General features: G+C 49.1%; 1 protein-coding gene across 1 annotated transcript in view; it reads right to left on the reverse strand.

The window, feature by feature from the left end:
* LOC145361193 (ankyrin-1-like) overlaps positions 1 to 13,995 on the reverse strand; it is a 343,699-nt gene that overhangs the window by 166,382 nt on the left and 163,322 nt on the right. The window contains 1 exon segment of the mRNA XM_080216834.1: positions 1,919 to 2,020. Coding sequence (XP_080072960.1) covers positions 1,919 to 2,020 — 102 coding nt within the window.

Raw genomic sequence — 13,995 nt, forward strand, 5'->3', positions numbered from 1 at the left:
AACTCCAACGAGTACAGACCCAGAGCCCTCAACCATCCCACATCGTACAAGCTCTTCATTCCAGGGATCATTCTTGTGAACCTCCTCTGGACCCTTTCCAAGGCCAGCACATCCTTCCTCAGATACGGGGCCCAAAACTGCTCACAATACTCCAAATGGGGTCTGACCAGTGCCTTATACAGCCTCAGAAGGACATCCCTGCTCTTGTATTCTAGCCCTCTCGACATGAATGCTAACATGCATTTGCCTTCCTAACTGCCGACTGAACCTGAACCTTAACCTGAAGAGAATCTTGAACAATGACTCCCAAACTGCATCACCTCACAATTATCAGGACTAAATTCCATCTGCCATTGTTCTGCCCAGTTTATCAGTTGATCAATATCAGTCTTTAGCCTCGCTACCCTCCTCCCTGGTCAATAACACCACCAATTATCACGTCATCTGCAAACGTACCAATTAGACCTTCTACATCCACACCCAAGTTAGTGTCTATAACAAACAGTAAAGATCCCATCACAAAACCCATCCTCCACCCTAACCCTTTCCTCTTATGAACAAGCCAATTTTAGATCCAATTTGCCCACTTGCCTTGGACCCTGTAGGCCCTAACTTTCGGACCAGGTGGGACCTTGTCAAAGATCTGACTGATAGCCACAGAAACCACATCAGCTGCGCTCGCCTCGTCAATATATTCAGTTACCTTTTCAATTAAAGTAGTCAGACAGGATCTCCCACCGACAAATCCATGCGAGCTATCCCTGATATTAACTATAATCTTAACTAGACTTTGTTTGATAAAAGTTCCCTAGTGGGTGACTCGATTCATACCTGAAGTGGAACACTTCTCATTGCTAAATACAAGAGACAAAACTTACGATCCAGGCGAGCTTCATAGAACACTTTGTCATTTCAAATCTGAACGAGAACAAAAGCCTCCCCCTTTTTCATACTCTATACCTCCCATTTATTTGTTTTCTGTTCTTTATCAAAGCCCTCAGATCCCTTGACATCGAAAGTTCCTTGGACTGCCAGCCTTGATGTTCATTCTTAGAGGAACACACTGGACTCCCACATAAACACTGTGGCTACCAGAGCAGGTCAGAGGAATATTGTGGCAAGTAACTCACCTCCTGCCTCTCGACAAACCTATCCACCATCTACAAGGCACAAGTTAGGAGTGTGATGGAATACTCCCCATTTGCCTGGATGGGGGCAACTCCAACAACACTCAAGAAGCTCGACACCATCCAGGACAAAGCAGCCCCGCTTGATTGGCCCCCCATCCACAAACATTCACTCCCTCCACCACCGACGCTCAGTGTGTACCATCTACAAGATGCACTGCAGCAACTCACCCTCAGACAGCACCCTCCAAACCCACGACCAATTCCATCTAGAAGGACAAGGGCAGCAGATACACGGGGAACACCACCACCTGCAAGTTCCCCTCCGAGCCTCTCACCCTCCTGACTTGGAAATATATCGGCCGTTCCTTCACTGTCGCTGGGTCAAAATCCTGGAATTTCCTCCCTCGCGGCATTGTGGGTCAACCCACAGCAGCGATTCAAGATGGCGGCTCACCACCACCTTCCCAAGGGGCAACTAGGGATGGGCAATAAATGCTGGCCCAGCCAGCGACACCCATGCCCCACGAATGAATAAATAAAAATGGGCCATGAGCTCTCTTGATTTCACTTTGAAAAAGACTCTCACTTTCCAATCGTAGATTTCCCTGCTAGCAGCTGCCCCCAGTCTACTTCAGCCAGATCCTGTCGATAGAGATGGAAATCGGCCTCCCCCTACACCGGATTGCTGGACCGTCCCTCACCCTTCCTTCTGCGCTCCAGTGTCGAGGTGTGAGAGGCGGAGGCCCCAGCCTGACAGGGTAAATACACAAGCAAGGCAACGCACTCACCTGGTTACAGGTGTTAATCTCCGCTCCATTCTTCAAGTAGTCCAGCAGTTTGTCCAGGTTCCCCGACCGGGCAGCCCTGAGGAAGCTAGTCGCAGCGTCTGCCTGAGAGAAAACACAGGAACACAAACCGGTCACTCACAAATCTCCAACTCCGAGCGACAGAATGTTCGGGCTGGATTAACAGACCTTCCAATTAATTTGATGTCTATTATTCAATAGAAATCACTCATATCTCAAGGGGCCACAGGTGGAACTGGGTGCAGAATTGTGCGTGGAGTTGGATCAAAGGAATAAAGCTATTTGATGAAGAAGCTGAACCCGTGTCTCCTTCACTCTACAGCAACCCAGAGACTCAAACGCACAACGTGTCTCAGTTGGTGCAAAGCCACACAGAGGGGGACGCAGTGTGTACGTTCAGCTTGTACCAGTGACATGGACTCAGACTCGCAACAGTCCCACCCCACAGCTCCAGAACCATGTACAGAGATACATCAGTATCCACCACACTGTAACACTCGTGGGGGAAGATACATGTGTATGAGAAAGAAACGACAGACTCAGGCTCATTGGGTACAAAGGTTTGGAACGGGATACAGCATGAATTACAATCGGGTATCTGCTTTGAATATTGCAACCTCGATTCAGACACAACCTCAAAAGACACCAACGTTTTCCTCATGTCTCCATTTCCAGGGAAAATCCAGTGATATCTTCCTGGTCTATATCTCTTATTCTACACTCATTCCACCCTCAGATCCGAAATCCATTGATATCTTCCTGATAAATTCCCCACACACTAATCTTTCTCATCCCACCCTGAGGTCCAATTATCTACTGATATCTCCTGAATAGATATCCCTTATCCCACATGCTGTTTCTTTCCATTTCTTACTTGTATGCCCCATTGTCCTGCAGTGGTGAGTGTTACCCCAGTACCTTCTCAATTCCCTGCTGCTCACAGTACTGCTTTACCAAGGTCAGTTGTCCTAACCCCCACGGGCCTCGCTTCTCTCTGCCTTTCTCTGTTGAGAGAAAAGGTTGAGTTTCTGTTTTGGTGAGATAGTGCGGACCGTACGTCCGTGTTGAGCAGCCAATATCTCAAGTCGAGTTGGACAAGGAGCTGCCAGCAGGGTGGCGCTGAAGGATCGATGCCCCCGTGTCAAACGCCATTGGATAAAATGCCGGTAATCCAATGATTCAGAGTGACTGAGTGAATAACAAGAAGCAGACTGTGTCAGCAAGCACAGACCAACAGTGCAAAACACCCACTGGAGGAAGCACGTCCAAACAGGTGGAGAACTATTGCAGCTTGCAACCATTGCCTTGTGTGTCTCAGTCAGTGTTAACCATCCTCCCTTGTCCGCACAGAAGGCTGGGGAGTTAACTCACTCAATATACTTTGAAAAGGAAATAAGACCACAGACCTTAAGATTTAGGAGCGGAATTCAGCCAGTTGGCCCATCCAACCTGCTCTGCCACCAATCATAGCTGATTTTATTCTCATCCCCGTTCTCCTGCCTTTTCCCCATAACCCCTGATCCCCTTATTAATCAAGAATCTATCTATCTCTGTCTTAAATACACTCAATGACCCGGCCTCCACAGCCTTCTGAGGCAAAGAGTTCCACAGATTTCCCCACTCTCTGGCTGAAGAAATTCCTCCTCATCTCTGTTTTAAAGGATCGGCCCTTTACCCTGAGGTTGTGCCCCTCTGGTTCTAGTTTTTCCTGCTAGTGGAAACATCCTCGCCACGCCCACTCTATCCTCGCAGTGTCCTGTAAGTTTCAATAAGATCCCCCCCCTCATCCTTCTCAACTCCATTGAATGCAGACCCAGATTTTTTAGACACTCCTAATACGTCAAGCCTCTCATTCCCGGGATGATTCTCGGAGCGCCCGTGGAAAAGCCACGCAGACATGGGGAGAAGGTGCAGTCTGTGTGGAGTTTGCACATTCTCCTTGTGTCTGCATGGGTTTCCTCCGGGTGCTCCGGTTTCCTCGCACAGTTCAAAGACGTGCAGGTTAGATTGATTGGCCATGTTAAATTGCTCCTTTGTGTCCTGAAATGCATAGGTTAGAGGGATTAGTGGGTAAATATGTAAGGATATGGGGTTGGGGCCTGGGTGGGTTTGTAGTTGGTGCAGACTCGATGGGCCAAATGGCCTCTTTCTGTGCTGTAGGAATTCTAATTCTAAAACCCCGCACAAGCAGTGAGCCGAGCCAAGAATCGAACCCGGGTCCCTGGTGCTGTGAGGCAGCAATGCTAACCCACCGTGCCACCCCATTAGAGATGGAAAGAGGCGTGGTGAGAATCCAAGGTCAGGAGCTCATCGGCACAGCCAAACGCTGACAGCGTCTGCCCATCTTGTGAAGTGATGGACTGTGCCCAGGGTCTCTGTCACTTCTGTACTGAATATGGTTTGCTGCAACAGTCCCTTCCACAGCTGGAACACCTGAACAGAGTTGGCCCAAGAGCGACTGTGATTTTCTTTTTCCAGCAGGTTCTTTTGTGTGTCACCTGGTCATTTCTTTGTTTTCCACACTGTTCCAACTTGACTCCAGGCACACCAGTCAGCAGCAAGGGCTTCACAAACACCAATTCCAATCAACTTGGAGTCATGCTTGTAGACATCCTGACATCACAGGCATGGGCAACCTGTTGTTCTTGTGCCAACAGAAAGCTCAACACCGAGTATGTCTTTGAGATGTACTTGTACACGTGTACAAGACATGTACATGTCTTTTGCAACCTGCTTTATGGCTGGCACAGTGGGTTAGCACTGCTGCCTCACAGTTCCAGGGACCCGGGTTCAATTCCCGGCTTGGGTCACTGTGTGTGTGGAGTCTGCACATTCTCCCCGTGTCTGCGTGGGTTTCCTCCGGGTGCTCCGGTTTGTTCCCACAGTCCGAAAGACATGCGGGTTAGGTTGATTGGCTAATTTGACCCTTAGTGTCGGGGGTTAGGAGGGTAAATAAGTACAGTTATGGGAATGGGTCCCGGGTGGGATTGTGGTTGACGCAGACTGGATGGGCAGAATGGCCACCTTCTGCACTGCAGGGATTCTATGATAAGATGCAGCCATCATCATTCAGATTACAGCCAACAACACTGACAAGAGGGTAAACATACTGGGGACCCTGGTGTATTTCCATATGCAGCCTTGTGTTTTGCTTAGCAATGCCCATCCTTCATCTGAGGCAGTGGGGGTGGAAGCTGGCCAGACTATTTCTGTGGCTTACGTAAGTTGTCCATGCCTCTCGAGTGTAAAGGAGGATGCAGAGAACACTCTGCTTCCTGGACCACCTCCTCCTCTTGCTGCTTTCCAATGGTGGCTCCTCCTGGGCTTTCTCAGACACCCTTCTTGGAAGCTTGGACTTTCTTACCTCAGGCATTGGTGCATGGAGACTGCAGACACAGGAGAACTGAGGTCCGTGAAAGCAGCAGAGTGTAGTCTGCACTGTTCCCATCTCCTGTAGGGACCAAAGAGAGGAAACTATGTCCACTGCATCCAGAGTCAGGGGGATGGCAGGGTGTGCCAACTGGTCAGGCAGAGAGCATTCCCACAATACTTAACAAGGAGCAATCTGGACAGTCACTGCCATTTCCTTCTGCTTCAGTACGAAGCCTGTGTATTTGTGTGAGCGTATTTGTGTGAGCGTGTCTGTGTAAATGTGTGTGTGTGCATTTGTGTGAGCATGTTTGTGTATGTGTGTGAGTGTATGTGAGCGTGTGTTTGTGTGTGTGTATTTGTGTGAGCATGTTTGTGTGTGTGAGTGAGCATGTGTTTGTGTGTGTGTATTTGTGTGAGCATGTTTGTGTGTGTGTGCGTGTTTGTGTGTGTGTGAGCATGTGTTTGTGTGTATGTATTTGTGTGAGCATGTTTGTGTGTGTGTGCGTGTTTGTGTGTGTGTGAGCATGTGTTTGTGTGTATGTATTTGTGTGAGCATGTTTGTGTGTGTTTGTGTGTGTGTGTATGTGAGCATGTGTTTGTGTGTGTGCATTTGTGTGAGCATGTTTGTGTATGTGTGTGAGTGTATGTGAGCGTGTGTTTGTGTATTTGTGTGAGCATGTTTGTGTGTGTGAGTGAGCATGTGTTTGTGTGTGTGTATTTGTGTGAGCATGTTTGTGTGTGTTTGTGTGTGTGTGTGAGCATGTGTTTGTGTGTGTGTATTTGTGTGAGCATGTTTGTGTGTGTTTGTGTGTGTGTGTGAGCATGTGTTTGTGTGTGTGTATTTGTGTGAGCATGTTGTGTGTGTGTGTTTGTGTGAGTGTGTATTTGTATGTGTGCGTATGTGTATTTGTGTGTGTGTGCATCTGCGTCTGTGTGCACGTGTGTGTCCGCGTGTGTCTGTGTGCGTGCACGTGCGTCTGTGCGTGTGAGACACAAGCCCTTCCTCCCAGCAGAGACCCGGGTGTTCATGGAGATGGTGCAGTAGCAGTGCCGGTCTTCCCCCTTCACTGACTCCATGCGGAACGCCATCGTCTCCAATCTCTTGACCTGGCGAGACAGTCAGCGACCTTGCGGATGTGGTGGGCTCCCCTGTTCCCTGACAGGGAAGCGCTCTGGCGAACGGTCACCCAGGCTCGAAAGGTTGGCTCCATCCTCTCTCCACAGACACTGCCAGGCCTGTTGAGTTTTTCCAGCATTTTTGTGTGTGTGTGTCTTCGATGGGCCTGATTTGGTCGGGGAGGGAGTCTGTTGCTTCCTTGGAGACGTCCCTCCGAGATGCCTGGACTCTGCATCAGGTTAGGATGCAGTTGCAGAGGTCGTGACTGGCGCAGTTCTGAGCAGTCCGCGCTGACACCTCCGTCTCCAGGCACTCTGAGTGCCTGGGCCCCGTTCACTGGGATCTTGCTTACCCATTCTGAGGCCTCCTCCTGCTCGGAGGAACTGGTTCGATCTCCGTCTCAGTGGATGAACACAAGGTCTCAACCTCCTCTCAGGATCAAATCAGGATTCTTCCCAAACTGTTGCCGGGGAGAGGGGGGGCCAGGGGCTCAGGAACACAAGGTTGGAATGGGGAACCCTAAAGAATGTCTTCAACCTTCCCAATCATTGAGGAAATGCTTGTCCAGTCCTGGAAGCCTGCTTTCTCAGACACAGAGAGAGAGAGGGGGGTGTTGTTATCTGCCAGGGTGGAATCCCAGCTACGTGGGTATGCGGGCAGGCGGCTATTTCTACTCTCTCACACCCTATAAATAGACACCATCAGCTGGAAGCACTGCAGTGCCAGTAACCATGAGTCACACATCTCCACACACCCTCCCACTGCATTCACACGAGCCACTGAAAGGTTAACACCGACAAGTTTACAGATAAACATGTCGCGTGCGCGAAGAATCAGAGGGTCCCGACAGGGCAGAGGAGGCCATTTGGCCCATCCAGCACCGACCACAATCCCACCCATATATTTCACATCCCCATAACCCCATATATTTACCTTGCTAATCCCCTGGCATTTGGCGCAATTTAGCATGGCCAATCCACCTAACCTGCACATCTTTGGACACTAAGGGACAATTTAGCATGGCCAATCCCCCTAACCCGCACATCTTTGGACACTAAGGGGCAATTTAGCATGGCCAATCCACCAAACCTACACATCTTTGAACACTAAGGGACAATTTAGCATGGCCAATCCCCCTAACCCGCACATCTTTGGACACTAAGGGACAATTTAGCATGGCCAATCCACCTAACCTGCACATCTTTGGACACTAAAGGACAATTTAGCATGGCCAATCCACCTAACCTGCACATCTTTGGACACTAAGGGACAATTTAGCATGGCCAATCCACCTAACCCACACATCTTTGGACACTAAGGGACAATTTAGCATGGCCAATCCACCTAACCTGCACATCTTTGGACACTAAGGGACAATTTAGCATGGCCAATCCACCTAACCCACACATCTTTGACAACTAAGGGGCAATTTAGCATGGCCAATCCACCTAACCTACACATCTTTGGACACTAAGGGGCAATTTAGCATGGCCAATCCACCTAACCCACACATCTTTGGACACTAAGGGGCAATTTAGCATGGCCAATCCACCTAACCTACACATCTTTGGACACTAAGGGGCAATTTAGCATAGCCAATCCACCTAACCTGCACATCTTTGGACACTAAGGGACAATTTAGCATGGCCAATCCACCTAACCTACACAGCTTTGGACACTGAGGGGCAATTTAGCATGGCCAATCCACCTAACCTACACATCTTTGGACACTAAGGGACAATTTAGCATGGCCAACCCGCCTAACCCGCACATCTTTGGACTGTGGGAGGAAACTGCAGCACCCAGATGAAACCCACGCAGACACGAGGAGAATGCACAGGCTCCACACAGACAGTGACCTGAGCTGGGAATCGAACCCAGGTCCTTGGAGCGATGAAGCAGCAGTGCTAACCCACTGTGCCACCGTTAACAATAACCCAACTCGCGCTCTCAGAGAACTACTGCTTTGTTACCATCACACCAGTCAGGAAGAGAAGTTGGCCATTTGGCCCCTCGAGCCTGCTCCGCCACTCATTAAGATCACGGCTATCTGATCCTAACCGAACATTACTGCCTCAGTCAGAGTCATGCCCTCTGGAGGACTCAAACTACTTCACCGTTCCAAGATTCGGACAGATGCAAAGGTGCATCTCTCTCATTCCAAGCTGTACACTCCCGTCAGCTGCATCACAATGACATGGGGCGTGACATCCCATGTTTAAAGTTTATTTACTAGTGTCACAAGTAGGGCTTACATTAACACTGCAATGAAGCTACTGTGAGAATCCCCTAGTTGCCACACTCTGGTGCCTGTTCGGGTACACCGAGGGAGAATTTAGCACATCTTTCAGACTGTGGGAGGCACCCCGAGGAAACCCACGCAGACACGGGGAGAACATGCAGATTCCACACAGGCAGTGACCCGAGCCGGGAGCTGAACCTGGGTCCCTGGCGCCGTGAGGCAGCAGTGCGAACCCACCGTGCCATCCACGGTACACCTCCCACTGACCAATCCCCGTGTCCAGCCAGTCCAATGCCAGCCGGACCCCTCCGATATCATCACCAACCCAGGGAAGATGACCAAGCCTCCAATCTGAAACGTTCCGGAAGGTTCCCCGTCAAAAGGTTCAGGTTAAAAAAAAAGAAAAAAGGTGCTGAGCTCAGAACGCTCAAAACTGACCCCAGAAATGCTGCCTTAATTCAACCGGCAAAATAATAATCTCTGTTAGTGCCAAGCGTCCACATCGACACTGAGACCAAACACTCTGAGAAATGACCCTTCACTCCACCTGCGTGGTTCACAAGGTGTGTGCTGAGGATCTCCAGTGCCAGCGAAGCAATAGCCAACACGTGCTACTCCTGTACCAATAACAGCAGCAAGATTTCAGAACAAAGAACAGTCCGGCACAGGAATAGGCCCTTTGGCCCATCAAACCTGTGCCGATCCTGATGCCCAAACTCAACTTAAAGCCCTACTGCCCTCACTCGGTCCGTATCCCTCTCTCCCCTCCCTATTCCTGTCCCCATCCAGATGCCTCTGAGACGTGCCTGTTTCCGCCGTCTCCTCTGGCAGCGGGTTACAGACACCCACCACTCTCTGTGTGAAAATCTCCCTTAAACTTTCCCCCCCTCACCTTCAACCCTGTGCCCCACCCCCCCCCCTTGTAACTGACACTTCCACCCTGGGGAAAAAGCCTCTGACTATCCACCCTGTCGAGAATTTTGTAGACCTCTATCAGGTCTCCCCTCAGCCTCCGTCTTTCCTCACAGGTTAATATTGATCCGTTATCCAGATGTTGGTCAGAGAGTCAAACCCTGACAATTAACGGACGGCTGGTTTATTGTGAAAAACACAGAGTCCTGGATATTGGTTGGAAAATGCCCTTCCGTCAGTTTAAATCTCGACACTAAATTCCACTCCTGCAATTTGATCTCGAGCATCAACTTTCCCTTCCGTCACAGTCTTGTAACGCTCTGTCTGAACACCTCCTGGCTGCCTGCTTTCTGGACAAACGGAGGCCCAAATCTCTCAGAGACTCACCTCACTGCCTGTCCTTGGACAATGTAAAGAGTTGCTGCTTCTTCTCTCCATTGTCTCCTGTGTGTGACGGCCCCTCCTGGGCAATGCCCCTCATGGTTCTGGGTGACCACAAACCAGACTCACTGCTCAAAACACTGCCAGTAATGAGTTTGCGTGACATTTGAGTAGCTTTCAAGACTGCTCTTCAATATCCTATTGGATCTTGTTGACTACTGCTGTGCGATTAGTTTGCAATATTTTGCGTTGGCTCAACAAAGTTTAAAGTTTATTTACTCACATCACAAGGTCGGCTTACGTTAACACTGTGTTGAAGTTACTGTCAAAATCCCCCAGTCACCACTCTTCAGTGCCTGTTCGGGTACACGGAGGGCAAATTTAGCTCCTAACCAGCACGACTTTCGGACTGTGGGAGGAAACCCACGCAGACACGGGGAGAATGTGCAGACTCCACACAGACAGTGACCCGAGCCGGGAATCGAACCCGGGTCCCTGGCGCCGTGAGGCAGCAGTGCTAACCCACTGTGCAAAGACTTCAAGATTGCCTTCAACTTTCTCTCGAGTGTTTTCAGCGCCTTTCAAAACTACATCCTGTGTCACTCAGATTTTCTTCCTGAATGTAACAGTTTATGTTCTGGAATAAATTCCACCTGGGGCGGCACAGTGATTAGCACTGCTGTCTCACAGCGCCAGGGACCTGGGTTCGATTCCCAGCTTGAGTCACTGTCTGTGTAGAGTCTGCACATTCTCCTCGTGGGTTTCCTCTGGGTGCTCCAGTTTCCTCGCACACTCCAAAGATGTGTAGGTTAGGGGGATTGGCCATGCTAAATTGCCCCTTAATGTTCAAAGATGTGCGGGTTAGATGGATTGGCCATGCTAAGTTTTCTGTTTTGTTGCTCTTTGTGAACACTGGAATTACATCAGTCAATTTCCATAATTCCCTCATAACATTTGTGAATGCCTCACTGGTCTCTTAAAATCCCCCCATGCCGACACTATAGTCAAGAAAGCTCATCAACACCTCCACTTTCTCAGAAGACTAAGGTAATTTGGCAGGTCAGCTACGACTCTCACCAACTTTTACAGGTGCACCATAGAAAGCATTCTTTGTTTGTATCACAGCTTGGTATGGGCTCCTGCTCTGCCCAAGACCGCAAGGAACTACAAAGAGTCGAGTGTAGCCCAGTCCTTCAGCCTCCCATCCATTGACTCTGTCCACACTTCCCGCTGCCTCAGGAAAGCAGCCAGAATAATTAAGAACCCCCACGCACCCCAGGCATTCTCTCTTCCACTTTCTTCTGTCAGGAAAAAGATACACAAGTCTGAGGTCACGTATCAACTGACTCAAGGACACCTTCTTCCCTGCTGCTGTTAGACTTTTGAATGAACCCACTCACACCACTTGATCTTTCTCTATACCCTAGACTGCAACACTACTTTCTGCACTCTTGTTTCCTTCTCTATGAACGGTATGCTTTGTCTGTCTAGTGTGCAAGAAACAATACTTTTCACTGTATACAGGTGACAATAATAAATCAAATCAAAATCAAATAAAATCAAATAAAAGTCAAATCAAATCTTCCAGTGTCTCTTCTCTCTTGCTCTCTGGGGTAAGTACTGTCTTAAGGTTAGAAGCCGTTTTAGCTTTGAAGACCTTCAACTCATTTACTTTTGCTCGTGTTGTTTGAGTTGAACATTTTGTTGGCACATTCCATTGCAAACACTTGGAAGATCATACTTGATTGGCCCCCCATCCACAAACATTCACTCCCTCCCCCACCCACACTCAGTAGCAACAGTGTGTGCCATCTACAAGATGCACTGCAGCGACTCATCCTTAGACAGCACTTTCCAAACCCACGACCTCTTCCACCTAGAAGGACAAGGGCAGCAGGTACATGGGGAACACCACCACCTGCAAGTTCCCCTCCGAGCCACTCACCACCCTGACTGAGGCGCTAAGGGACAATTTAGCATGGCCAACCCACCTAACCTCCATATCTTTGGACACTAAGGGGCAATTTAGCATGGCCAATCCATCTAACCTACACATCTTTGTAGACTAAGGGACAATTTAGCGTGGCCAATCCACCTAACCTGCACATCTTTGGACACTAAGGGACAATTTAGCATGGCGAATCCACCTAACCAGCACATCTTTGGACACTAAGGGACAATTTAGCATGGCCAATCCATCTAACCTGTACATCTTCGGATACTAAGGGACAATTTAGCATGGCCAATCCAACTAACCTGCACACATTTGGATACTAAGGGACAATTTAGCATGGCAAATCCACCTAACCTGCACATCTTTGGATACTAAGGGACAATTTAGCAAGGCGAATCCACCTAACCTGCACAACTTTGGATACTAAGGGACAATTTAGCATGGCCATGCCTTCACAGTTACTGGATCAAAATCTTGGAATTCTCTCTCTAATGGCATTTGGTCAACCCACAGTACATGGACTGCAGCAACTCAAGATGGCAGCTCATCACCACCCTCTCAAGGGGCAACTAGGGATGGGCAATAAATGCTGGCCTAGCCAGCGACACCCATGTCCCATGAACGAATGAAAAAAAACACTTTCCCAATCTATGAGTGCAGTTGGTTGCACAGCTCTGAGTGAAAACACAGGGACTATGAAGGAGCAGAGAGATTGAGATAATGGTCGAGACAGAGACTGAAAGACAGATTAACACAGCCCTCCTGTGAATCTCACAACTGGCAAACAGCCTCAAAACTCAGCTGACCAATGTCAATCCTTCCTATAGGTGTGCAGAAGGCAAGCAGCATGCGTTAGAACTGGTGCCAAAGCAAAGTTGATGCATAAAGCCAATGTATCCTTGGCCTGCTTTTTCACAACGCAATGCAGCAAAAACCACTGATTCTCCCTTAACCGGGGCTTTAACATGGCTACGGCACGGTGGGTTAGCACTGCTGTCTCACAGCGCCGGGGACCCGGGTTCGATTCCCGGTTTGGGTCACTGTCTGTGCGGAGTTTGCACGTTCTCCCCGTGTCTGCGTGAGTTTCCTCCGGGTGCTCCGGTTTCCTCCCACAGTACCTGTGAGGGTTAGGTGGATTGGCCATGCTAAATTGCCCCTTAGTGTCCAAAGATGTGTAGGTTAGGTGGATTGACCATGCTAAATTGTCCCTTAGTGTCCAAAGATGTGCAGGTTAGGTGGATTGGCCATGCTAAATTGTCCCTTAGTGTCCAAAGATGTACGGTTAGGGGGATTGACCATGCTAAATTGCCCCTTAGTGTCCAAAGATGTGCAGGTTAGGTGGATTGGCCATGCTAAATTGCCCCTTCGTGTCCAAAGATGTGTAGGTTAGGTGGATTGGCCATGCTAAATTGCCCCTAAGTGTCCAAAGATGTGCAGGTTAGGTGGATTGGCCATGCTAAATTGTCCCTTAGTGTCCAAAGATGTGTAGGTCAATGGAGTTGGCCATGCTAAATGTGTGGGGCCACAGGAGTGGGGCCAGGCGATGGATAAGATAGTCTTTCGGAGTATTGGTGCAATCTCGATGGATAGGAAAACACACGGAAGTGTTTCGCAGATAAGGACTGGAAAAGTAGACGGAGAAGATGGGTTTTGAAGGAAGAGAGAGGTCGATGAGATTAATTAACGAAGGAGTCACCAAGGCAACTGAAAGCATTGACCAAGATCAGAATCCGGAGGCACAGAGACACTGAACAGCTGAAACTATTTTTTATCATGTTAATAAAACAAAGAGCAAAATGGCTATATTTGGAGTCAGAATGGGCCAGGAAATGGCAAATGGAATTTAATGTTGGCAAGTGTGAGGTCGTCCACTTTGGTAGGAAGAATGGTAGGAAGGACTATTACTTACGGGGCGAAAAACTGCAGCAGGCGACGGTGCAGAGGGACCTCGGGGTCCTTGTGCATGAGTCGCAAAAACCCAGTCTGCAGGTGCAGCATGTGGTCAGGAAGGCGAATGGGATGCTGGCCTTCATAGCAAGGGGGATTGAATATAAAAGTAGGGAGGTCTTGCTGCAGCTGTA

Source organism: Carcharhinus amblyrhynchos, chromosome 34 (assembly GCF_965287045.1).
Source record: "Carcharhinus amblyrhynchos chromosome 34, sCarAmb.v2.hapA, whole genome shotgun sequence".
Lineage (NCBI taxonomy): Eukaryota > Metazoa > Chordata > Chondrichthyes > Carcharhiniformes > Carcharhinidae > Carcharhinus > Carcharhinus amblyrhynchos.